This window comes from Gobius niger (genome assembly GCF_951799975.1).
Source record: "Gobius niger genome assembly, chromosome: 17".
Classification (NCBI taxonomy): domain Eukaryota; kingdom Metazoa; phylum Chordata; class Actinopteri; order Gobiiformes; family Gobiidae; genus Gobius; species Gobius niger.
In genome coordinates, this window is record NC_136868.1 from 21,374,554 (window position 1) to 21,401,983 (window position 27,430).

General features: G+C 42.0%; 1 protein-coding gene across 7 annotated transcripts; it reads right to left on the reverse strand.

Moving 5' to 3' along the window:
• Positions 1-27,138, reverse strand: LOC306976537 (arf-GAP with coiled-coil, ANK repeat and PH domain-containing protein 2-like). Of its 7 annotated transcripts, XM_079574488.1 has the most exons (26): positions 26,719-27,137; positions 18,793-18,850; positions 17,133-17,252; positions 16,926-16,979; positions 15,772-15,830; positions 15,159-15,342; positions 14,036-14,080; positions 13,868-13,963; positions 10,730-10,804; positions 10,114-10,125; positions 9,066-9,116; positions 7,719-7,831; positions 6,791-6,842; positions 6,627-6,727; positions 6,434-6,539; positions 6,122-6,330; positions 5,947-6,016; positions 5,774-5,868; positions 5,469-5,671; positions 4,900-5,001; positions 4,368-4,460; positions 4,041-4,276; positions 3,859-3,968; positions 3,670-3,780; positions 3,523-3,584; positions 1-161 (listed from the first exon to the last, which is right to left on the reverse strand). In XM_079574488.1, the coding sequence occupies exons 1-26, from the start codon at positions 26,769-26,771 to the stop codon at positions 58-60; spliced, it is 2,574 nt and encodes an 857-aa protein (XP_079430614.1). In that variant the 5' UTR covers positions 26,772-27,137; the 3' UTR covers positions 1-57. The 7 variants fall into 7 exon arrangements, with proteins under 7 accessions (XP_079430614.1, XP_079430615.1, XP_079430613.1 ...); XM_079574489.1 differs by lacking the exon at positions 9,066-9,116; XM_079574487.1 differs by lacking the exon at positions 9,066-9,116 and having other exon boundaries at positions 6,627-6,842; positions 26,719-27,138.
• Between the last annotated feature and the right edge of the window lie 292 nt (positions 27,139-27,430).

Here is a 27,430-nt window from a genome sequence, read left to right on the forward strand (position 1 = left end):
TTTTATATATATATATAAAAAAAAATCAAGGTTATTCCCAATGCGCCCGGGCCAGGATTAGTGCCGCTGAGGGTCGTAGTGCTGGTAGCGGTTCAGCTTGTCTGGGTCGTTCGAGGCCATGTGGGAGAAGTCCTGGAAGATGTCCTGGTAGGTTTCATCCCCTGGAAGAGGAACACAGAAAACATGAACACACAACCTTATGACTTAAAGATTACAGCTGAAATAACACTGTCATGGATGCACACTATTTACTTCTCTACTCAAATAAAGGCACTTTGGTGATGTGTTCTAAGTCAGTGGTTCTCAAACTGTGGTGAATGTCAGAGACCTCTTAAAGGCACAATAGCTTTTCTTTTTCTAGTTGTGGAACAAAATGTGTTGTTTCCTTCTTTAGTTTATCATAAACTCAGATGTTCATGGGCAGAGCACTGTGCATCTAACTATAAAGCTTTTGTAGCAATTCCATGCACTTGTAGGTGAGTTTTCTAGCATTTCTGTTAAAGTGACCTTTAAAAGTGACCCTGCAAGTTGTGAAATGTGCTTAGAAACTCATCCTGCTGAAGAATTGGGACGCTACAAATATCTTAGAAGTTAATTTTTTAATTTTGTGGCTTCCTCTTTCATTGTTTGCAGTCAATAAAGCAGGTATACGGACACCCTATTTCTCCTACTGCATTATACAGTTGGTATAGTGAGTTTAGTCCAGGTTTAGGCTATTGCTGCACAATGTATAGCAAAATTATCGTTGCCATATTAGGTGACACAATATCACAAAACCACTGAGGCCTCGTAACATCTTAGCTAAATGACTTGAAATGCCCTAAAGTCCACTATATGAGAACTACAAAGAGGAAAATCAGTCGTACCTGGAACACAGCAGTGCAGAGAGGAAAAGAAGCCAGAAAAACAAAGCCAAAAAGCAGGAGAACAGTGACACAGGAAGAAGAGTCAGGAAAAATAAACAGGCTCAGGAGAGATTGTTTTTTGATAACAACTGTATTGTGTTTAAAGTGCAAGGTTTTATATACAAAAATACAGCTGTCAGCCTCAGCACCCCCAAAGAAAAGAGAACAGAAGAAAGGCACAAACTCTGGGGAGGTGAGAGAGAAAAGCAATGAAACAGGGAAACAGTGTGGCTTTACAGAAACGAGAAAAAAAACATTGTAACTTCCGAAAGATATTATTCAACACCTGACTGCGCTACTTCAGTTGGTTCAGAAAGTGTTTATACCCTTCTAATCATTTCCATGTTATTATGCACCGTATTTTCCGTACTATAAGTCGCTCCGGAGTATAAGTCGCACCAGCCTTGGCAACTACCTGGGCCGCGTAACAAGTTGACAAGCCTCTCCCGGCAGCACGTTGTTCAAGCACCCATTTGAGAGCTCGTTCCTCTTGCTGTGGCCATCTACCTTTTAGCCCGCGATTAGCTTTTTTTTTTTTGCTTCAGTAAGAGTAACCTCCACTTTTCGCCAGTCCCACACTATTATCTCACTGACTCCAAACTTTCTTTCTTCAGTTTTCAGTGGTACAGGAGTAGCAGATGCTGGTGCACACGCCTAGAGCGCCCTCTAGCAGCTGTCAGTGTGAAAATAAACATTGTGGGATTGTAAATTTTGATATATAAGTCGCACCTGAGTAGAAGTTGCACCCCCAGCCAAACTATGAAAAAAAAGGGTGGCTCATAGTCCGGAAAATACAGTCTGAGACGTCCTGATAAAAACTAAAAACTGTGATTGAGAGCAATGGATGCTTCTGCAGTTGTTGTCGTTGTCTGAATGAAAACTTTCTGAACCCACTGTAGACAAACTGATTAATGATAAGTTAAAAGGCTTCACCCATTGTCCCAGGACACTTGGATAATACTGAGGAGGTCTGTTTTCCTCGTATGGATAATCACTGCCGAGCCCTCATCACATACTGTTTGATTACACGGCTGAGGATATTTATGACTCTGGAAGCACTCATTTCATTTCGTGTAGACTAATTCACTGTGAGAGGCTATGTCAAAGTCGTTGTTACTTATCTTAATGTCTCTTCTCTTCATCCAAATTAAATAGTAAACCAACATCCCCAGGTCAACACAAACACTAAAGTTCACTCGCTCTCCCGCCAGTCATATAAATTATATAATACACATCTAAACGCCACACCTACGTCTTAAAAATAACACTGACCACCTCTTTGTAAAGCTCTATGCTAAAGTGCTGTGTGCCCTCAGAAGACTGGAGCGTTACCGAGTGGGGTCCAGGAAACTTTGATCATTTAGATCGGAAAACTAAATGAAAATCAGGGGATTCTTCTATGGAGCTCAACAGCCCTGCACGCCTTCAACCCCCTCTGGTTCTGGAAGTGAAATGTCCCATTGAATTGAGGAACGACGTTAGCCCTAATACGGTGAAACACTATAATATAATTCAGCTTTATAAATATTCAGATTTATGGTCACGCTGATTAATCATTGTTTAACTAGCCCACATGAATCAAATATTGACCTCCTGAACCAGAGTGGGTTTCAAAGCGGGCGGTCTCTCTTGAACTCCCTTGCACAGCTATGACTTATGAGTAACTCTCCAAACATTCGATACGACTAATACAATGGCACTACGTATTTTACAATTCAGGATTTCATCACTAGACGCCACACGAGGGCGCACACGCTCCGAGGAATGAGATGTTCCCCATTTCCAATAGGATATTTTTGGATGAACCCAACCAAACTATGTATGCATATATACCCAAGTTTACAACATGTACAATATCTAGTTTCATCAGATAAATCTATAGACGTCTTCAAAATAGAACATTTCTCATCAGGCATAAATTAACCACCTCTCAAACCAAATCATATCAGTTCACAGGCCTTTTGTTCTGTATAAGACTCACGATGATACGTTTACAGTCACATAAGAAAAACACACTGGTTGCATATTAATGAACAGGAATGTGCAATACTTTGTGTACAATATCTCAAGATGGTCTATGGCTTAATTAGAGACATGCATTACGGACGTCTGAAGTTATTGCCTATTTCTGAAAGTTAAAGTTTGTACAATGAGGTTCTACTGCTGCTGGATACTGGAGCAAACTGAGTCCCGGTGTCTACATGTCCAAATAGAGTTTCTAGTTAGTTTCTATATATAAATGCTGTTGGTTTACGGAGCACCCTTTATACAAAAATATTAAGTAGTTTTATATTAATTTAAAGGGAATATTCTCTGTCATATCGGAGGAGGATATTTTGTGCTATTAGTGCATTCTCCGGGAATAACAGTCTCATTTAAAAAGGAAAACTCCAGCATGTGATGGCTTCAAAATTGTCCCACGAGACACAACTACACGCCAGCTCGACTTAAAGCTCGGGCCACAGTTCACACAATATCGATGAAGATCATTCAAAAAATAAAGTTATATTTCCTTTTACGTGAACTATCGTCTATGTTTCGCCCAGCTGCAGGCTAATGAACTCCTGCATACACTTCCTGTACTGCATCTCAGTGGGACTGTTGGAGTTGTATTGACCTGACTGGCTGTAGGGTCCCTCTGCCTCCCGCATCTCCTCGTTCATCTTGGCCAGTCTCAATCTGCAACGACGAGCAAGAGCATTCAACAAACCACATCGGACCGTTGTGTGTTTCAGTCCTGGAAAGCGTTAGTGCTGAAACTCACAAAGTGACGATGTCTGCATTTGCCGCCTCCACAGCGATGGACAGCGGCGTTTTCTCATCGATGTCCGCGGCATTTTGATTGGCGCCTCTTTTTAAGAATAAACACACTTGCCTGCAGAGGAACAGAATCATGTCATTGAAGTTGATTTTTTTGCAACGTGGATAACAACACGCAGAACAGTGCGCTAACCCCGTGTGTCCGAGCATGGTGGCGTGATGGAGAGGTCCTCGTCCCTGGGCGTCCTGCTGATTTACACTGGCACCGTTTTGCAGCAGGAACTCACAGGTGACCAGCGATCCCTAAAGGTTATGAAAAAACATCAGTGCTCGAATTCAAAAGCTAGCGGTTTACTCATTGAACGTGAGGCTGACCCCGTGCACCGCCATGACGAGAGGAGTCCTTTTCTCGTCGTCGGTGTTGACCCAGTTGACCTCTCCTCCGTGGGCCAGAGCCTCGGCCATGTCGGGCAGGCTGCGGGCGCACGAGGCCCAGAACAGCTGCAGGCCCGGGCTGTACTCCTTCGGCTCATAGAAGGCCACGTCTTTACATGGCGAGGGGGGCGGCAGGGTGGCAGGCATCGCCATGGGAGGGGGCTCAGGGGCCGCATCTGTGACGAGAACCATCACACCATAAAGTGAACCCTTTTGTGTGTCGTATAAGAAAGAACCGCAAAGCTATGTGTAGTACAAGAGCTTTACCCGCTTCTGCCAGGCTGTTGCTGGACGGGGTTGTTGCCAACATCTCTCGGCTTCCATCAGCGCTGTTCTGAATGCCGCTGTCTGTGCTTTTGACTGGAAAAATAACATCACGTGAGTCCTCAAAATACACACCAATGCACATCACAAACTATAAGGAAGACTTCTTTCTATTGTGTCACGTTGGGTCAAATCTTTAATAGTTTTTCATAATCTTTAGTTAAAAAAACAACATTTACTATTGTTTTAGAGAGCGAAGGTAATCCTTATAATTTTCTCACATTCATCCACAGCTGAAACAAAACCAGAGAAGACCCTTTCCATCACCTTATCCAGCCAATTCCCCAAACCACATTAAAACCTGTCCACAACCGTGACCTCCCAACATTTCCCAAGAGACTATTAAGGACTGGCCCCATAGAAAGACCCGGGGTCAGTCAAAGGTAGATGAAAGGTATTAGTCCACAATCCAAGCAGTGAAATGGATGGAGAGAGGGGAGAGGAGAAGCAGGGAAACTTTGCATCAGATACTTACTGTTCCTGAGTTTGGAGGAGGTGTCAAAGTAGGAGAAGAGCGAGTCAAGCTCGTCAGCACAGAAGAGAGAGTCGCGGCGGGCCTCCGAGCCACTGGCAGCAGCTACGCAAGGGGTGATGGGAGTTTTGGGGGGAAAATGGAGGGCAAAGGGTATGGTTGAGTTGCGAGGGGGAGATGGTGGAGATTCAAGGGAAGGTGGGAGAAGCAGGGTTAGTCCAGAAGCACAGATCAGCCACAGGAACAGGGCCAGAAAATTAACAAATGACAGTGAGAGTGATAGGGAAAGAGAGACAGACAGAGAGAAATAAACAGAGGGGAAACAGTGACACTGTCTGGCCGACACTAGAATACACAGACCACAAAAAGCATGGGAGGAAATAGGGCTCAGGCATATGTTCACAGTGAACAATATGCCAATGGGTAGAAGCTGCTGTAGATATTCACCATGACACAACTTTTATGTTCTTTCTGCCAACTCTACATTTCACAAATTTAATGATCTATCTAACACACAAAAACACAATCACTGCTCTGAGTTAAGAATCTAATGTAGGCATCTCTCCGCTCACCTGCTTTCCCCGAAGCGCTGGAGCCGGAGCGTGTTTTGGGGGTGGGGGGCGGAGCTCTGGGAGGCATGTGCTCTGAGCTGGTGCTGAGCCTCTTTTCCTGTTTGCTCAAAGACACCACTTTAGAACGGAGCTCGTCGTCTGTCGGCCGCCGCACGAACCGCCGGTCCACGTATTTGGCTTTGATGTAAGCTTCCACCTCGTGTCTGTCAAAGGTTCAGCACATGTAGAGTAGGATTGAAATGACAGCACTGTGAACATACAGCCTCATAGGTAAATTACAGGTCACTGGTGTCAAATGAACGTACCTGGGGTCTCCAGGGTGTGGTTTTCTGGCTCCTAGTTCCTCCCGTCGAGCCTCATAAATCTGGTTGATGACTTTGTTACCAAGTTCACACATTAACTGTAAAGGTGTGTAATTAATGTATTTGCTGTGGCTGTGACAAATATTTAAAAAAAACGCTCACGATTCGACCTCTACCTTAAGAAGTTCTGGTTCCCATGTGTCCAAAGTCAGAGATCGCACTTTAGAGAAATGCACTCCCAGGCTCCTGTTTTTTGTTTTAAAGCAGACAGACACACATTTAGGTTTCATGCCCTTAAAGAACTCTCACTATTTAACTTTGGTAACTTTGTTTGAACAGTCATAGTTTCACCTGTGAATGCCAGAGCACTGGATGCAGAGCGTGATGCCCAGGTTGATGCTGGCCCAGCGCGGGTCCGGCTGCCCGCAGTCACAGCAGCAGGAGTTCCCTGGGATGGCCAGAACCTTCTGTAGAGCCGTTTCCCCTTTTACAGACCGCTCCTTTGTCTCCCCACCAGAGTCCAGGCTGCCGGTCGACGTGGACGACTTTCGGTCTAATTTCTGAGACGAGAGATGTGTAATTAACGGTCACCCTAGCCTAGTTGCATAGCTTCAACTAATCCCTTTAAACGGTACTTTACACGGTACTGTAAATGCTAGTCACCTCAGAATCTTCTCCCTTGTCCCGGAAGGCGGTGGCAATGCTGTTTTGGACGGCTTTGATCCACGCTTGTCGCAGTTTCTCAGAGTCTGCCTGCATCATACAACTCCTTCAAAAAGAAACAACAATTCACTGCTATATTTGACACGCTCGCACCAATCCGTGTTACCTCCCCAGGCAAATGTTTATATCTTACTTTGTGGGCGACACCACTTCAAAGCAAAAGCGGCGCTCTATATCTTCACAGTGTTTGACCGTGCATAGCCTCAGGTCCTCCACCACCACTGTAGGGTTGTCCTGCGGAAAGGCAATTAATAAGCAAAAATCCCAACGCAAATACAAACAAAACACAGTGAATACCTTGAATTTCTTCTGGTAAACTAGTTGATTGTTTTGTATGGAGAACCAACGCCTGAAAGAAGATCACGAGTTAGCAAAAGCCAAAACTTGCGTGCGATGGCCTGTAAGGAGGCTTATTTTTATAGCACTTTTCACATGACACGAGTCACCCAGAGCTTCACATGGTTTGAGGGGATTTATTTTTCACTCACTCCATGCACACTATTCATTCACGCAGGGAGAACATGCAAACTCGACACAGAAAGGTCCCGTCTGGGAATCGAAACCCGGGACCTTCTAGCTGTGAAGCACGAGTGCTAACTGCTGTGCCACCATGACGCTTGGTCTTAGAGGAACAGGCCGCTGTTTTTCCATACTGAGATATGTTCTTACCTGAGCTTAGACGAGTTGATGCGTACCTGTCTGGTCTTAGTGTATGCCCTCAGTCACACAATAAGACCAAAGATGTTGTTAGCATTTAGCCTCTCCTCTCCTCTCCTCTCTGGGGCCAAACGGGGGTGAAGTTAGAAGTGACCAAGCTCTTCCACGCAAGAATATCTTTAGAATTCTTTAGGAGTGAAGATATTACTGCGCAGACGTCGAAGTGCTCCTAAGGTGTTAGTACGCCTTACAATATAGTACCCCTTTTATCCACTTAGAAAATCGACATGTTTCATTTTATCTAACTATACTTGGAGTTTGTAACTACTAAGGCTAAATGCTAACAACATGTTCGATGTCTCTGCGTGACTGAGGGCACGCACAAAGACCAGACAGGTACGCATCAACTCGTCTAAGCTCAGGTAAGAACATATCTCAGTATGGAAAAACGGTGGCTTATTCCTTTAGTAAATTCTCAAACATAAATCAGTTCATGTCTAAGGCTTATGACTGAACAAGACAATAAGCAGCAGAAACACTTTTTGTTGTTAGTTAAACGCTCTGGTACCTATTCCAGGTTTTAAAAGCATTGCTGGCCCTTTTGAAAAGGTATCCCTCCATGGCAATGCCGTTGTCTGCGTCCACATTGTATTCCAGCTTTGTGTCATCGCTCGAGAAATCCTAAAACAGACGACAAACAATCGAAGGTAAAACAATGTGTGAATATAAACGTTAATTAAAAGGATTAGTTCATCATTTTTCTTTTGCAATATTCCAAAAGGGAGTTGAGGCAATGAGACACAACACAAAATAAAAAACACAAATTGTATTATAAATATTTGTGGGGGGTTTCACACTTTAAATGCAAACGTTATAGTTCAAGGGAAAGTTAATAACTCAAAACACCCCCAGGTTTGGTGTAAACAATTATTTCTAATTCAAGCCATTTCTTTCTTCAAGCAGTATAACTATGAAAAGGCCTGGTTTAATGGTGGTTTTCTGTAACATGATCAGATGTGTTGTCATGGGACTGCCCCAGCGTTAACTACCTGAGCTGCTGCACACTTCTCTAACACGCTGCAGGCTGCTCATCTCAGTCAGGCGACACACAACACCACACTCCAGAGTTACATTTCACTGAAGGCTCCTGTCTCAGGCACCAACTACAAAAAAGACTTCTCTGTTTCTGTCAGGAGTGACGGAGTCAGCCTCTCCGCTGTCCTTCTCGAAAAAACCACTGACTTTCTCCAAATAAACACGTGACATCAGAACTTCTGGCCTCATTGTTAATGAATATACGTTTGGGTAAAAAAAATATTGCATACTGTAAACATTCCATTATGTTCCTCAGCTAATTTAGTTTAATCTGTTCAGCAAAGAAAGCGAGGAACAGGACACTGTTCACTAAAGAAAGTGTAGTATCTGGGTAACTATCAACAACTTTGTAAAGATGATGAACACAGATACACACTTATTCAGACGGTCTCTTATCATTCAAAGTTATTCAAATGATTGTATGTCGAAATCTATAGACCTTATACTGTAATCTACCTTAGTTACTCACAATATGATGCAACACTAAGACGTGTCTATATCTCTTCTTGAAAAAATGGCTTGTTTATAGTTGGTTCAGTGCCAGTCTATAAAAATCACACGACTGGTAAAGCATCTCACACAATGTCAGTAACAGGCAGCAAACGACCAACACCAAAATCACCAATGCCACATCACAGTAAATGATGTCACGAGGCAGACCCTTCAAACATCACACAAACACTGTAACACGTGTAGGTTTCATTTGTCTCCACAGCCACTGCAATGCAGTCGTGTGCAGAGAGTGAAAGAGGGTGAAAGAGAAAAGACTGGGGTTACAGAAAGGAAGTGAGATGAAAAGTGATGCAGGCACTCTACGTACGGAGGATGACCTCCAAGCGCAAAAGTTGCGATAGTCAGGTAAAGACTCCTCCTAGAGTATTGCACAGAAGCAGAAAAGGCGACACATTTTGAAAACATGGTCAGGAAAGTGAAACAGAACGGAATCCTGAAGAGCGATTTGTTTCTACAAAATAGTCCTGAACACATGACATGCATGAAACACAATACACACTATAGCAAACCCTCTCGCTGACTTAAGTTACTCACCAGATACCAAACATAGTGGAAACGGCTGAAAATCTTCATTTTAAAACATTCAAAACTAGTTAGAACATCCCAGTGTTTCCTGGTGTCCAGGTGTGAGACATCTCAGTGACAGTGTGCGTCTGGGAAGGGTCACCTGTCTGAAACACTCACCTCCTCCCTCGCTCTATGAGCACACATGCCTGTCACATCTATAGTCCCCGCCCCGGCTCTGCTCCTGTCTCCTACCTGAAGGTCACATGCTTCTGTCTAGGATGCTGCCATAGCTGCCAAAGAGCAATAATACTCAAACAATAAATAAATATTACATTATTCTAAATGATTTTTCACATTACAGATGAAACATTATAAATGTTCATATTTTGAATACAAATAATCAACAATTTGCATAATCTGCTGTTACTTTCCATTAGAGAAGACACAAAATCTATAGGGCAATGCCCCCTCCGTCTCTATGCTCCTATAGGCACAGAGCTGCTGCTGAATAATGCATGGACCCTGATAGGAAGCATACTAAACATCACCTCTAGACCCACTCAGCTAAAGTGACGTGGAAGGTTAGATCAATGGAATAACTTTATCTGTGGGCAAAGTATCTGCTGCAGCCCTTTTCTGTGGCATTGTCCCAAACGTGCACCACAAAACCAAAAGAAACAATGGACTACTACGGTGTCCTGCAAAGCACAATCACATCCTTTGCTATTTTAAGTCATGCATGTTAATCATACAGATGAGGCTCAATAACTCAGATCCACTACAGGTCGCCAAATGTTCATAACACAATCTTCACATCCTCAGTGTGATACTCTTAAAGAGGCTCTTACCTGCACAGCAGCCTGGAGCAGGTAAACAGAACAGACAGAGTGAAAGAAGACAGTTTGTTAGGACAGCTGGTGTACAGAAGGCAGAGGAAGAAGAAAATGTAAAAATAGTAGCTGAGGAGAAAGTCAAGGACAAGTTGGCACATACGTAAATTGTACAAAATTAAGATGAATGAAGATATAGTAACAACATGTTACTATAGACAACAATGATTTGTTGATAAATACCGACATTTGAAAGGAAACAATATTGTCATCATGGTGCGTTGCCATTTGGCTAATATCATCAATTATATTTTTGTATCCATCTTGGATACAACTGTGCACTGAAAGCAGGGCTTGTTTGTTTGGAAACATGTTTCCGTGTGAGGTAAATTATGCACAAGCGTGTGGCTGAGGTCATCCTTACTGGTTACCAATTACTCTAGGGGGCGGAGCAAGCCTTCATTCATTTCTAGTAAACGCTAAAATACTCTTTATAGCCCAGTAAGTGACATTATAGCTCATAGTTTTTCGAGAAACCCGTGGCTAGTAATGGGACACCAGGTTAGTCTTACTGACATGAGCCTTGAGGTTTGTTTCAGTGACAAATGCATTTTGAGTCTTGTAAAATACGTACCTTTTGTTGAATGGTGGAGTGTTTTTGCTCCATGTCCCGCTTCTCTTTGGCAGCGTCCACCACCAGCTGGTCCAACTGCAGGAGATGGCACCCATTAGTCACTATCAAGAAACTATCTTCCACTAGTGAAAACAGTTCATCATTATGAGACACTCTGGCCAACAGCGCAAAGGAAACCAGATAAGAGTCAAGGAAGACGCAGTTTTCATAACACAAAGAGTTACTGGCAGGCCATGGACACTGACCTGACTTTATGCCAGTTTCACGTTTGTCTCGTTTTCTGACCTACATTCGCCTACCTCGCGCTTTCAGCACAAAAAGATCAGTGTCATTTTGTTTTTAACGGTCATTGATTGTGGCTGAATGTCTGTGAACAAGTTCAAGACAACAAAACACTTCTCTGTTTATTTACCTAGACTAAAAATCCTCAAAAACATTCACTGTTAATGTAGACATTAGTCTCAATTGCATCGCTACCTTGTTGTGGGTAGGTTTCAAACATAAATGCTTTTAACAGTACAAGTAAAGATTTGTTTTATTTTCCTGATTCCACATTCTAAACAAACGCAAACACAGGAGTTGCAGGTACTTAAATCTGTAGGAAATGGTGAAGTAAATTTGAATGACGATATGAGTACAACTTATTAGTATAAATAAATCATGGAAATCTTTCGGAGGGAAATGGGTGGGCAGCAGAGCGGCAGTCCGATAACATCAGAAAGTAAATGTTTTCCGCTGTCAAACCAAACCAAAACAACTACATACTATCTCCGTCTGTCCACAACACTATCGGTGCATCCAACATTATTTAATACATGATCACACTTTTGTACCCATTATCCAGTGTAAATATGAAATCCTGAAGAACGTATGATTTTACATGTTTGCAACTTTGGCTGACAGGCAATGCAAATAGTAAGGTATTATTTCGAATATATCCCTTAAAAGGAAACAGTTCACCTTGAACACACCTAGAGCACACACAGGAATTAAGACTAACTGCAATATCAGCATATCGTAATTATCCAACCTGTTGACAGCTCCTCCACATTTCCCTGCATAGCCTCTCCACTTTCTTCAGCTTCATGGTGAAAGAGGAAAATACACCACAATCCTCTGATATTCAAAACAAACAATCTCCCAGGTCCATTCAATATATTAAAAAGCTTAAATTCACGCAGCATAGATCAAAAACATGGTCTTCTCTCGGACACATTTCATTTTCATATATGTGGACATTCTGTTGTTCGGTCCATTTGCGGTCTTTGGTTTAAAAACGTCCATGTTTGTTCAGGAGGACTATAGTATAAAAGATATTCAGCTCATGGTAAACATCTCTCTTAGTCCAACATGGCCCAGTCTGGTAAATTCCATAGTTCCCTGTGATGAAGACGCAGCAGCCACTTCTCTGTAATGGCCTGTGCTGAATGAGAGCCCTCAGCTGACTGACTGTGTTCGTGGGAATGCACTCTTCCAGCTCGCTGCTCTTCCTCATTCCTGCACTGTTCAGCACCCACCCACAACACTGTGATAAGCATCTTCTGGCCACGTTCTATGTTTATCAGAGGATTCACAAACATTATAACACGCACAATAGCAGCGCGGCTGAGGAAGAGAGCATTGAGAGGTGAGAAAGAAAATCGAATTGTTAAAAGCCATTTTATTTAACTCTTAATTATATTATTATTTCAGCATTTCCACGAGTGTAACCGTTACCGTGACAGCCAGAGTGGGCTCAAAAGGCTCTATGTATTTTACTTTTCATTCAATTTAAAATGTATTTAACAAAACTGCCAAGTCAATGCAGTTTGAATGAACCCCTGCTATCGAGGGAGAGGTTGTCTTATATTGTACCGTCCTCCCAAACCAATGTGACGAAGATTAAAATAGCTCAGTGTTTGCTTGCAGGAGCTGTATTTACACTGAGTGTTCCTGGGATTTTGCAGATTGAACAGTGTGCTTATTTTTACTCCAATTTTGAAATAAATATTTAAAAGGAGGCTTGAAATAACCAAATACAAGTGCAACAAGTAAACACAGCCTGATTGTCGACAATCACACAACCACAAGTAATAAAACCTGGTTATGTAATACAAACTGAGCTACTTTTATGCTTCCTGGTGGCGGAAGCAGTTACCGTAACTGTTTTGAAGAACTGCATATCAAGAAGTAAATGCAGTACATTTAAAACAGAGCTGAAGTGCATGTAACAGGTTTTTATGTTTTAATGCCAATGTAAAACTGTAATTAAAGGGATATTTCAGGATTTTTGACATAAGGCCTCGTTTCCTAGTTTTTTTTAAATTCATGCAGTTCTTATATTTGAAAAGTTTAGTGTTGCTAGGCTAGTGCTAGGCTAGCGCATGTCTATGGTTACTAGGAACCTGCGTTAAAAACCTCTTCAAAATCATGGGATAGTCCTCCAAACGTTGCCATATCTGATTTGTAGAAAGCTCCTTTGTGAATTCTACGTGTAGTAATGCCGGCCGCAGGTAAACAAACTACTGTAGATCCGGTAAGCTAGCAGATCACTCCGCTGCTGCGTAGCTTACAACCAGGAAGCTGATGCTGCTCAAATATAAGTTCTTTTAAATGCAAAATGGTTATATTCCCCAAATTATTCAGTCAACAAAGACATTTATATCGGTATAAGTGATTTGCCTCAGGTGCACTGTGCTTGGGTCAGACTGTTTTTAATGCAGGCTACTAGTTACCATAGACATGCACTAGCCTAGCACTAGCCTAGCGCCACTAAACTCTTCAAATATAAGGACTGGATGAATAAAAAATATATCCCCAGATATCAACAACACTCTGGATAACTAGGAAATGAGGCCATATGTCAAAAATCCTGAAATATTCCTTTAATTACAGTTTTACCAGGAAGAGGCAATTTAATCGAGAAAAATACCAAAAGTTGATATTCTTCTGTACTAAGTGCACCGTAATAGAAATAGTGAATTCCATCCAAACAGACAGAACTAAGACTTGCTCATGGCCCATTAGGAGAGTACATACAGCTGAAGTTATGACATTATTTACCTACAGACATAAAATAACATTTTTTTTTTTCTTGAATGTTGAGAACTCTTAAATAGATGCTCTGGAGAGGTGTCGAGTAACTGTGCCGAGTAGTACCTGTCCTCCAAGCTGCTTCATGAGGGGCTGGAGTTCACTGAAGAGGTCATAGCCCTGATGGAAGAACGTCAGGTGGGCGTACATAAAGGATAACATCTGCAAACAAACACACATGTGGTTATTACTGACAATCACCCATCCTAAACAAATGCTCAGAGCAATATTCACCGATTTAAGGATTTCTGATCTTCTTTTGGACTGTAGCACGTTAATCTGGAAGTCAAAAAACGTGAAATAAGTGTCAGCAAATAACAAAACATATGAATGGAAAATGCCATTAAAAATATTGGGAGAGGTTTAAGCAGCATGAATAAGTAACACTTAGTGAGAATCAAACTACATGTGTTATTTCACTAAAAGTAAAATAGCTGACGAGCGTCTTTAGGTTGAATGACACTCCCCGATACCGTCACCAGAGGGCGCCCTCCATCACATATTCTGTGGTTAAAACCTCACGTTACCTTTTCACATCAGTATTGTCTTTTTACTCAAGTCACTGGCACTAACTGAAGGGGTTGATGTAGAGCTGTAAAGTATATGTTGCTTCATTTCATTCAAAGTGATGATCACATATAGGAACAGAACAGTGTATAAGACGGATCAGTGAGGGCGACCAAGAAAATCGTTTATGTCCGCTGAGGTCAACAAATTTAATTACTTGGGGTTGTGATTTTCTCAAACAACACTGCCCACAGAAGTTTTCCCTACTGAGTTCCAATTCCATTTCTGTGCTATTATGGTCATACACGCTTTTACAACTCTTTCTGTCCCTAAATTATATGAAATACTGAGAGTAAAATGCACTTTTTCCAACTTTGGGGGTTGCAAACAGCACTTTGCAATCATTAACGGGCAAACTGGGCTGACAGGCCACACTTTTCTGAATAAAATGGCTACAACACTTTTTTATGGACTTGATCTTGGGTACAAATATCACAAACGTAATCTACAGTGTAGCGCGCAGTTTAACTAGGCAGACTCGTGACACATCACAAATAAAGTGCAGCTTTGATCAAGACTCATCTGCAGAGGATGTGTTTCATTACTGTACACTTATGTGCATGAAGTAAACAATTTAATTCAAATTATTCTTTGGGAATCAGAGTTGGCTCACATTAAAAACAATTGTTCAAAGTGCCTCTGGTAAGTCTTACCACATATAACATGTGGTTCATTCATCAGGTTATGCTGAATCAGTAAATATTATATTATAATCATGACTCAGCAGGTTGATGTCAATGCTGGCCAAGGTGATGAGGTCAAATAAAGAAGTATTTAAATAAACTTATACCTGTAAGACATAGTCGAGGACGATGTGCCTGAAGCACTTGCGTGTGGCGGTGAGGATGTTCGTGGCCTCCTCCACCTCATGCTGTTTATTACGAGGGGCCTGGGCGTTCTTGATAAGCGCTGCCTCCTTCTCCTCGCTCACCTTGTCAAACTGCTTTTTAGCTTCTTTAAATTTACGGATGTCGCTGAAAGAAAAAAGACACACATTCTGAGGGCTGGCAGGTCACATTGGACCATTGCTCACTGTTGCTGAGTCTGTGAAACATTTAGGGTTCTGAGTGTAGTAGTTACATTATTTAAAGTCAAGTCAATGTAAAACACAAACAACAACAGCAAAAAATACATTTAGGGATAATTTTTTGGCAATTATAGTTCAGTGTCTTACTAATTAGTCAACATTATGTAAATGACAGTAGGTTGTGGTGCTTTGAGAAACTTGGTAACACAGGCCTGTAAAGCATAGGGCAAGTGTAAGCCATTATTATTAATAGTATAATCATGATAAGTTTGCAGAGCAGTGAGGTAAAGTGCTTCTGGAGTGTCAGTGTCAATCATTTGTGCCAAAAGCTTGAGTGCTTGTTTCACAGTGTAGCATTAATAATGCTGTTACTCACTCTTTCACAAAGGTTTGGAGCTGAGTCTTGATGGATCTTTGGGCCTGATCAAATAATATCTGTAAAGACATAAAACACTGTTAGTATTTGTTAAACTGTAAATGTGCAGGACAGCACAACAGGTTTTGTTAACTTTACAATCTACAATTAAAGACGTACATTTCCACAAATAAGCTGTTTTTGTAAAAACCCATGTAAGTAGTAAACTTGCTAATGACATGGTTGGCTCCTTCTCTGTGGTGAGTCACACATCCTCATTAACCATCAAACTTCCTCTAAAAAAGAGGAGCAGAGGGCTGCTCATTTCTATGCTTCCCTTTGAAAGGCCTTAGGTTTTCAGGAGTCTGTCTGGACAATAAGCACAGTGTTGCAAATAGATATTCCCACTGACAAACATATGGAGCTCTGTGTTTGAGAGCATCATGTGTTGAAAGATGTCTGATCTGACAGTCAGCTGATGTGACCACAGTCTCCTGCTGAGTCATTGTCCCGGGCCACCACTGCAGTCTGCAGCTGGTACTTGAAGCTCATTGGGCTAAGTTGATGACTGTGACACATTTCCTCTCAGCTGTCATTGACAAAGTCCTTTGGATCACAGTACTTTATGTTCTGATATATAACGGCGCTTTGGTATCATTATATTCAGACAAAACGATTTGCAGAACTACTGCATAATTGTGGCTTGTAGTTATGAGGAAGAGCGTCTGAGTGGATATAAAAACAACAGGAGAAGAGGATCCTATTGCCTTTTAAAATGCTGCATTTGTGCAAACATGAAGTGACATGTGCGGATGCTCACAAAGGGCAGCTACAAAGAGCAGTCATAAAACAGTTCTGGTTCAAGGGACTGAAGAGAGACAGGGACAGGCTAAAACAACACGACAGGACATCACACTGTATTTATGTAGTGTAACTGACTCCAGAAGCCGGGGACAGTCTCTGCACATCTCTGTCAAAACTAGTGCATAAATGGCTTTAAGGGCTAAAAAAACAACCCTTTGGTCTTCTCAGCTGAATTAGAGCGTACTCTGCACTGCACAACACGACTGCAGCTGCATATCAAAGGTGGAGTGTAGAAATAAAACATCTGTCTGCCCAGCTGATTTGTTACAACCATCTGTGCATGAGGAAAGGCAGTGTCTGTGTTTTTGTACCGTGTGATAGTTGATCATCTCCTGAAGGCTCTCGGCAAACTTTGTGAGGCTGGACTGTATAGAGAGAAGATAAACGATAGTAAATTACACATTCTCCAGTTTCAATATAATAAAATAACAACTTCACCTATAAAAGTAGTACTACTCAACATTTTACAGTTTAACCCAATCAGTGAAGTATAGCTATTCAGGCATTTCTTTGTTTACCTCGATGACCTCATCTCTGGTGGACTGCTGGGCCAGCTCCCGGATTCCATTAACGAATTGCTTGTTGGCTGCATTATAGGCTTTCCCAGCATCGATCATCCCGATGCACAACTTCACCAGCTGTTAGAGGGACGAGACACAGTGAGGAACAGGCAACAAGACAGAGTTTGATGTCATAATGTCAGACAAAGGGCAGGGGCCAATAACACTTTGAATCTTGTTTCACGTCCCATAAACCAGGTCAAAACATGGCTTTTCAGAATGTGAAGCTATAGTCCCACATAAACGCATTTAAAAGGTGTAAGGATAATGGACAGCAGATTAGGATTACTCCGGTTTCTAGGCAATTGCACGCATTTACGTCTCAGCTCTGACTCATTTGGGGCAAACAAACTCCTGGTTATGTAAACTTTCCTTAACAATAAACACGTCAAATGTGTGTGTGCGTGTGGACAAATATTACTGAAAATGTGTATAGGATTTAGATAATTGGCAGATAAAACCATTAGACTGAAATGATTCGTCTGGCAAACACAAGGATGGTTTCTCCATCTGTTTGCCCAACATCTGGGTGTTACTGTCTGACTCGTGTCGTCACAGGAGTTCAATCAGATCTCATCGCCGTCTCAGATAAGTCTGTGGAGCACAGGGAACAGATGGCCCTTCCCATAGCGTCTTAGCAGTGAGCGTGTCTAAAAATAGCTTATACAATCATGACTTATAGTGATCTTGAGTGTAAACATTCAGTGATCTAGCTGCATGTCCCTGATACCTCTTTTGTGCCTTTTACACCTTGAATTTTAGACTGTCTCCGTGTCTCAATCTTCTGTCGCCCAGTGAACACCAACAAAGTAACTTTCGAAGCTTGATGCAAACAAGCTAAGCCTACGTACACTGTCACTGCCCTAAGCATATGTGACTGAGAGCTCCACCCATCATCACACGCAGCGGCATAGGCATTATCACGGCCACATACGAGCGCACAGGCAGGGCACCCACTCCGCAGATCCTGTCTCTGGAGCGCAGGGGAAGTGAAGCCGCTCTGACTCACAGAGGTGGGGCCACTGTAACACTGTACGGACGATACAACAATAGACTGCGGGATCTTCCGAGCTTTAGGTCTCACCCTGAGCTAGAGGACAATGTTCGCTCACTGCACTGCGGGAGGATCGCTTGCTTTTAAAGCTCTAACTGTAAAGCTATTTAACTTCTTGTGAGAAGATAGAAGAAAGGTGAACAGTATAGGTTTTCCCCATGAAAAAAACACATGGCTAATCATTAAATAACAGAAAAAAATAATCTTTAAGTTGTTTTCGTTGCAGTCGGATACAATACAATTTGTTTGGTTGGTGACACCAGATATCATTATAAGCAAAGTAAGTTGTATAAAATGCTCATGTATGACAGAGAAAACAATACATGTGCAGAAAAAGGTAAGGTAGGTTTATTTGTTTATAGGCTTTTTGAACTGGGTAACCAAATTGATATTTCAGTTTTATCGCGATTAACTGCAGCTCTGCTTTTTTTTTCCTGTAGCATTGCCACATCTTTCCGAGGTAGGTAGAAGTGTGTAGTAATGACTGCAAATGTGATTTCTAAGTGTCACTATTGTACAAACTGCTGGAACAATTAGGTGATGTTTTTCATGGGTGGTACTCACTTTGTCCAGCTTGGATTCCAGCTCGCACACATCCCCTTCCACTTCCTCTATGGTGGCTCTGCGGAGGCACGGCAAAATCCATACATTACATTATGCAGTAAAACAGGCCGCTAAATTTAAACCAAAGGCAGGGATAAAGAGGCTCGATGTTGGCAAACACGAGCCGAGGGGAGACGGCCAAACAGAAGGCTGCCATTTTGGGTACCGCTGCGGGGCTGAAATGAGAACTGGCACAGTGCCCTTTGAAACATGACGAAGCGCGGCTCGGCTCTTTCCACGGGCCGCTCATGGTAGAGACTTTCACACGTCTGAAACCGCCGGGACGCGTGTTCTCAGCACCCCCACGTATGGAATATTTATAATAACACTTGTGAGAGAGTAGGAGTGTGGATTGTTCCATTATGCATAAAACTGGCATGGATGATTTTTTTTGTGCCTATTTCGGGGGTTAAACCTTTGGGATCCTACGCCAGGCTGCCAGTATGTGTCTAATAAAGTACGCACAAATGCTTGAGTCATGTTTAGAGTCATGACACCAGATTCAGTCATGAGTATCACATCAGAGCATTGCTGCTGGGATGTTTACAGTTCCCACCACTAATTTCCACTGATCTTAATTTTGCGTGAAAAGTGCAACGTGTGTCGCAGTGTCGCTGTGCAGTGTCAGGGGACGGGCACCAGTCAGCCCCCTCCAGCTGTTGGCCACAGGCACAGCTGCCGACAGCAGCACTGCAGGGGGAAAAAGAGAAAAAGAAGTAGATCTTAAATTGATTCATTTGGCTGTTTCGTGACTTCCCTGAATGAATCTACCAACCAAAAAGCTGAAAATAAAATACTACTACTACTTGAACTGCCAACACGGCTAGTTGTGAATTTGGCGTCGTCATTTCAGGCTGTTGGCTTTCTGTAAAAAAGTGACAAAGGCAGGATAGATGGGCTTTGAGTTTGACATGATTTGCATTATCAAACATTATCCAATATGGTGGCTGGTGCCGTTTAGTAAGAAATTAAATATATATACATTTTACTTCTTCTCATTTGAAGTGAGTGAGGTTGTGTCAGTCCTGACCACACTAACATGTGTCTAACCCATCTTACTTTTGACTAGACTGAGAAGAAGCACAACATCCTCAACTCCAAACAGCCCAGTCCAGTCGGCGATATTTCAATGTCTACTAAGACTCCTGAGCCTTTACAAACATAAACAAACTGTCAGGCTTATTAGATGAATTTATAAATAAAGTAGTTTAAGTAATGGCCAACATCAAACGTTATCTTCTCAGAGCTGGACTTGGGAAACAGTGTTGAGCTGAACAACTTAATCCATTATTCAGCAACATCACTTGTGAGGAACTGGATGCCAAACCAAACTGCTGATTTCGCAAAAGCTGCAATTAGTCTAATTTGGGGAAGTATGCTGCTCACGGCTGGTGCTTTGTTCAACAGCAAATCACCCGGCCACATATAGCATAGTTTGCTTTACCGTCTCAGCTCATATAAGTTTGTTACTAAGTAAAACACAGGGAAATCACAGTGGGGGAAAAAAGTATTTGGTCAATTTCCCATAGACTTTCTTTTGGATTATGGCCAAATACTTTTTTCTCCACTGTAACTATGTAATTAGGTGCACAGGGTGGGCAGAGCTGAGGTCAAAAGCAATAAGGAGATTTGGTTTGGGACTTTGTCTTGGTGATACAAATGTTTGTCTTTGTCAGGTGACACAAGGCAGGCAAAGTCCGTTCTTTAATGACTCAGCTCAACTTCTCTTAAGACACTGCCTCTGCTCTCATATTTTCCATGCACTACATTTAACTTCAAAGTATCATATTACTAGGGTTGCCAGTGAGATTAATGGCAACTGAACTGAACTGATCACAATATAAAGCTGCAGGTTTTCTGTAGCTAAGTCGACAATTAAAACTATTGCCTAGCTAACTGGCTAAACACCAACAATGCTATTTTTGGAAAGATCAAAATAAAGTATTTGGAGGAGGCTTGGATGTTTTAACCTCGTGTCTGGCTTCCTTTGGTCCAAACAAAACACCATCCTCATGGAGACGAGCTGGTGATGTCCCGCTCCCAGCAAAGTTATGAGTCAGGTCAATTATTGCTTGTATTTCACTATATTTATTGCTTGAAATGTTGTGGAGTGTGGCTTTAAATGGTTGCAAACATTAGTTGGCAAAGGCAGCAATTAATGTTCTCTGAGTCTGCAAACAAGGCACTATTCCATGTTCATGTGATCTTAGAAATCTTAGATCTTAAAACTTTTACAATGTTTCAAATGAACGAGTGGCACTGCATGATGTAACTGAATCTTTATTGTAAACTTTCACTCAACATCTAGTCACAATCCTTGTCTGAATAATTGAAAAAAGCATATCTTTACGACATGTAAATATTCTGACGATAAGCACAGATCTTGGCTATGAGGAACTGAAAAACCAGGCACTTTGTTTTATCTTGGGTCCGGGTGAAGTTGTGAAACTGCTGACAGGGAGTGGGAAAAGGAGGGGCTTTGCAAAATGGAAATCTGGGCCACTGACTCACAGCCCTGACCTTGGAGCAGGTCCAGGAGAGAATAACTGATGAGCAGAAGAAAGTCAGTTTGTAGACAACAATCCATTCATTACTTTACAGGACTTTTTGATTGTTTGTTACTATAGAAATATATATATATATATATATATTCACTTTAAATAGTTAGATCGACAGTGGAAACCAGATGTTTTCATACACTTTATAAAAAGACACAATAGTTGGCAGGAATTTTGCTTAATTCCTCTAAACAGAACTGGTGTAACTGAGACAATTTTTTAGGCCACCTTGCGTGCCTATGCCTTTTCAGCTCTGCCCATACATTTTCACCTGGATTGAGATTGATATCTTGAGATGTTGCTCCAATATATCCACGTAGTGTTCTTTCTTCATGATGTCATGTATTTTTGAAGTGCACCAGTCCCTCCCGCAGCAAAACAACCCCACAGCATGATGCTGCCACCCCCGTATTTCACAATTGGGATGGTGTTCTAAGGCTGCAAGATTCCCCCTTTTTTCTCCAAACGGGACAAAGGTCATTATCATTTCATCAGGCCACAGGATATGTCTCTATTCCTGGCAGAGTTCCCTCTCAGCCCATGTTGGTACAGTACTTGTTTCACTCTGGATGACAAACTCTTACTAGGTTCAGCATCTTCACCAGGTCTTTTGCATTTGTTCTTGGGTTGACATTCACATTTCAGACACAGCACGTTCAGCTCTGGGACACAGAACCCGCCTTTTTCCTGATCTGTATGATGACTAGACATTGTTATCTGGGCATTCCCAAATTGTTTAAAGGTATAGTAATTTTAGTGTAAACTTCTGACTTTGTAAAAAATCTCTCCTTCTTCTGGCATTTAGCAAATGGAAATAATTTGTAAAATTCTAATTGACCTAAAAAACTAAAAGTAAATTCTGGCTTCATGCCAGACAATGAGAGAAAAATGCAAATGCGTCTTTTTATAAAGTGTATACAAACATCTGGTTCCCGCTGTATCACACAAGTCACAATACAAGAACATCAAGAGTGTGAGGTTTTTGACTGACTACTGACTTCCACCAGCTTATGATTATCTGCGTTTGAAATATCAAAGCAAAATGGATGTACTTTGGGCTGATAGCACAGTGAAAAGGCTACATAATTATATGGGAGCTATATTTACCGAGGAATCAGAGCATTATCAAGCCGTCAATACACTGTGTCTGTTAAGAGAGTGCAGCGTGAAGAGTGGAGTGACAAGCTGGCCGCTTAGCAAAGATATATAAATAAAAAGCAGTAGTAGGTGCCAAGAGGCAAACACACTACAGATACAATCTGGAGTGACAGCTTTGTTTTGAGTACTCCATCAGTTTCATGATAGAAGTGGCATAGTACTTTGAGTGTTTTTTTGTATGTCTGTGCTTTGTAAAATGCCAGTAGAAGAAAAGGCAGCGTATTCTTCCATTCTCCATTCTAATAAACAAATCCACTGTTCAGTAGTCCTACTTATGGCCACGTTGAGGTATTTGACTGCAGCAGCAGAGCTGGTGCCACCAGTGTGCATAGCAGGTCCCTAAGTACAGCCTGCTTTACTTAAAGCAAAAATGGGAGAAGCCGTCGCTACAGCAACCAGAGGGGATCCCCTCCACAACAAAGCTACTAAACTCATGCACAAGTCAAAGGAAATGGCCAAGCGATAAATAGAACAATATAAATGAGAGCAAGCCTAACACGCAGCTGAATGCTGTTTGGGTGTGAGGCTTAAGTCTGAGCTAAATAGAGTGCCCTGGTTGGAATGAGTCTGGAGGGCATGAGCTCTGCCTTTAACCACATCAGTAAAAAAGAGGCCAATTCAGCAGCACTAAGGAAATGTTTGGTTACTGGTCCTCCTCACGCTGACCAAGTCACGCAAAGTCAGTCCACTTCAGACAAGTGGGCCTCAGGGTCGGCTCAAGACAAAGTTGCAGACCGAATGATTAAAACAGCTAAATGCTATCTAAACAATCAATCAAAGTTTATTTGTATAGCACCTTACAACAACACAAGGAAGACCAAAGTGCTTCACAGAAAGATAAAACAATATTTTAAAAAAAAAATCAATCAATAAAATAAGTGCGATCTAAGTCTTAAAAGCTAGTTTGAAAAGATGTGTCTTCAATCTAGACTTAAAGAGGGACAGCTCTGTGAGAACACGCAGACTAAGGGGCAGGCTGTTCCACAGTAATAATAATATCTATTAAAGTTCACCTCACAGCTGGAAAGCAGAGATTTGTAATAGTTTAGGAAAGCATGACAGTGTTTTTTAGACCTGCGATGAGTGTAGTTTGTTGCCATGGTCCTTATCAATGGGCTGTCATTGGACCACATTGTACTGGGCAGAGACCATTTCAATGGTTGCCCGAGTGTCCACTGAAATATGCCTCCATGTTTAGCACATTTGAGCAAACATTCACATAAAACTCTGTGTTTTTCAGTAGTGGCTTGCAACAATACTTAACTAACCAACATAAACAACTTGTCACCTACCCCCTACAGTTTAAAAGCAATATTTTGTCTAAAAACAAGCCCCTACACTTAGCCCTCTGAAGTGATTCACTGAGTGAAATCCAAAACAAAAGAAAGCCGTCCCCAAAGTGCTGTGCGGCAGTTGGCAGGGCTCCAGTGGGATGGGTGCACTACACACTGCAGCGGGGAGGTAGTTAAACTGGTTCATCATTCAGTCACTTACAATAGGGGCCTGTACAGGGGATGCACTTTATAACTTCCAACACAGTATAAGACTACGGCCGGGCGCACGGTTAGGTATATATCACTCCACTGTTGGTTTAGAGTCGATTTCTTTTTTTGTAATATCTTTATTTCCTTTTAGTGCATGACAGTAAAAATATGTTTCTTTTTGTCTCCAGTGGCCATGTACAGTATTATGGCTGATGATGATCAATGTTTTGGAATGGGCTCTGCTAGTCTCAAACACTTTCCCATAGTTCCAAAATAACATGGTTCCATTTCGGATCTTTCCAACACAAAACTCAAATGTGACATCGCAGCATTTTCTTTTGACACTGAATAAAAAAAAGACCATTCTCCACTGTGTTAAACAACAATGTGTGTGTCCGTTTGTGTGGATGGAAAAGTGAGGGCTGGATTGATGCTCGGCGCTGTGACGTAGATCCTGTCATTGTTCGAGTGCAGAGCTGATAGTCAGGGCTCCTGCTGCGGCTCCAGCCAACGCACCAGTCCCTGCTCCATAACAACATCACGTCACAATAACATTCACAAACCGGCTCATTGCTTTATGATGAACAACACGCTTGGGAATATCGGGCCTGTCACTGGTGCTGACCATCCTGGAGCTGATAGGAGCATGTGTAACAGGGCGGAATTACAGCCTGCAGAGTAAGTGCTCCAAAAGAATAGAAATCTGTGCAGAATATGTTTTAAATATACAGTGTAGTATCGACTAGCATTTTATTTTTCATACCAATATGAATAAATCTAAAATTATAAACTACGTAGCCTCCTGGTATTATCAGGCATTTCAAGTATTTGGAAAGAAAACCTACTTTTTTGTTTAGTTTTGGCCTAGAATCCAAAAGAATCTTAAAAGAGTTGCCTGGCCCTGTAATTACAACAAATCCAATTATAATTATTACAAAGCAACAATGCCAACAGCATCAGAAGCCAGAGTGTGGTTCATAACGACACGCTCAGCTCATGTATTCGGCGGTTCCTGAAGGGAATTTTCTCTCATAGTTGACGAAAAGCCAACTGAGCCTAATGCTTCAGCAAAAAAAAAAAAAGAAAAAAGAATATGGGCTAGAGTTTAAGCCAAAAATACATATTTTTGCATCAGTTCAAGTCTCCTCCAGGCTAAACGCATGGTTTACAACGAAAGGCGGCCTACCAACGCAAATGAGGATAAGAGGGAAAAAAAAAAGAAAAAAAAGAAGCAGCGGGGTGTGCCAAATTACCACTTGAAAACAACCGTCTCCACATTTGGGGGCTCCATATTCTCTGGCACAAAGTTGAAAGCAAAAACACCAAAATGGAAACAGATGTTGAGCGTCTCGGAGCCCTGTCCTTTAGTGCATACTGTATTCTGCATTTCTAATAAACATTCTCTCCTGCCGTAGTCTCTCCTCGGCCAAAGATAACGAGTCGGAGGAGGATGGTGGAAAACTGTGCGGAGAATATCAATGATCAGTGCGACCCAGCGTGACCTACAGTGAACGAAGACACTTATAATGCGAACTGAGGATTTGTCTGAGGAGTCTCCATTACGTTTAGAGAAACTTACATGTACAAAACTTCTTCACAACATAGATTTTCAACAAGCACTGGAGAAAGAAAAAAAAGTCTCTGCAGTGAATACTTGAAATCCCACATCAATCCAGTGTCACACACCAATCTGTGGAAATCACTGCATGATTCCCACCACACTAAAAATGACATCACCTAAACAACTCTCAGCTCAAAGTAGGGCAGGGAGAGACTTTGGCTTCAACGACATATCCTAGTATTTTCTTACTACAAATGTCGCCAATAATAGTGAATCCCTGTCTGTGAGAAAGTAAGTTTGTACAGGAAAAAGTAGTAGTTATGAACCTCGTTGTGGTAAGATCTTGCAGCTCAGTGAGATGGACAGACAGAAATGGGCGGCCTTAAGAGTCTGCCAATAAAGGAACCCAAGAGTGATTGGAAAAGTCTTCAATTAATCTGTGAATAACTTTCTAACATCTGTTCCTGGTTGTTGTGCGGGAGGATGTTGCTGGGAGTTCTGGGAGGGAGCAGCTGCTCAGGGGGAAAGGGAGGGAGGGAGGCGCTTTCTCAAATCTTCGGGAAAAGGGGAAGCAAGGAAGGAGGAAGTTGAAAACAAACACCCGACATGAAACACCCTTTAGGTCACAGGGTATAAAAGAAGAGATGATGTTGCGAATGACGTCGTTTGAGATAGAAGGACATCACATGATCTCGAGACAACTGGAAAAAGAAAGCAACTAAAGCCTGCGATTACCAGATCTGACATATCTAATTACTATAGTAACTGTGGTTTAGTAGGCTTTTCCACACAATGACAACTAGTTTCACCCCACAATGTTTTCCAAGAGTATATTGCTAAGGAAATGTCTAAGTACTTGGGTTTAATTAGCTTGTGTGTTTTATTTCCCACTGAGAGTTAAGCCTGTCTGAATCAGCATTATAATCTCAGCTGGTTAAAGGTGATCATTATATACAGTGTCCCCTCATGTTTGTCTCATTCTTTCTTTAGGGGGGCAGCGTCCTCCCCGAGTGGCCCCCAGCTTTCTAGGTACCAAAATAGAAGACATCAAAGTCAGAACTCCCCCGCTGAATATTTTGTCCAACCTAACTTGCAAACGGGACCGAGTCCGAGTGTGATGACTCACCTGAACCGCGGAGAGTCCTTCAAGCACTCCTCGAAATCCACCATTATCTTCATTTTTTGACGGTGAAAGGAGGACCTCGGACTTGCGCTTGATTCAACACTAATCCAGGCTAATTAGCTTGTTTGCTAGCGGTGCGGTGCTGTACCTCCGTCCAACCAGCTGGCCCCGCTCCGTCACTGCGCTCTGAAGCCAGCCCGCCTCAGAGGCCAGTGTTAACGGGGAAGAAGTCGCAGGAATGCTACCATATAATGTTACTCTTTTTTTTTTTTTTTTTTCCAACGCAAGCTAAACACACTAAAATCGACCACGGAGGCAGCGGTCAGTCCCGAAAGCAGAAAGTGTCGTCCGGTAGCTAGGTCATGGCAGCCACAGTAGAAAAGAAGCTTTCTCAACGCAGTTACTACGACCACAGACAAAGATCGTCTATGCAAGTTACGCGAACAAGACGCACACAATAAAAACCCACGTTTGTATCAGAGCATTTACATATTACACTCATCAAATAAAAATACTGGTATTAAACCTAACAAGAAGTTTATAAATCTATCAAATATCTTTAAAAATAACTCGGACATTAAGTGTAAGAGAGTAGTGCGTTTGTCCAATAAACAATCTTTGCATTGGTCGGCAGACGCTTCCTGATTCTGACGTTCACAGCTTGGGTGTTTGTAGCGCTGAAGTACAGGTTTGTAGCAATGATTTGGGAGGTGAA

What these genes read in the sequence shown, in the direction of transcription:
- LOC306976537 (XM_079574487.1), bottom strand. Translation starts at nt 26,771, where the DNA reads ATGAAGATAATGGTGGATTTCGAGGAGTGCTTGAAGGACTCTCCGCGG. An exon ending in ACAAGGGAGAAGATTCTGAG is followed by an intron (nt 6,331 to 6,433) that starts GTGACTAGCATT and finishes CTCTCGTCTCAG; the next exon opens with AAATTAGACCGAAAGTCGTC. An exon ending in ACCATGCTCGGACACACGGG is followed by an intron (nt 3,781 to 3,858) that starts GTTAGCGCACTG and finishes GTTCCTCTGCAG; the next exon opens with GCAAGTGTGTTTATTCTTAA.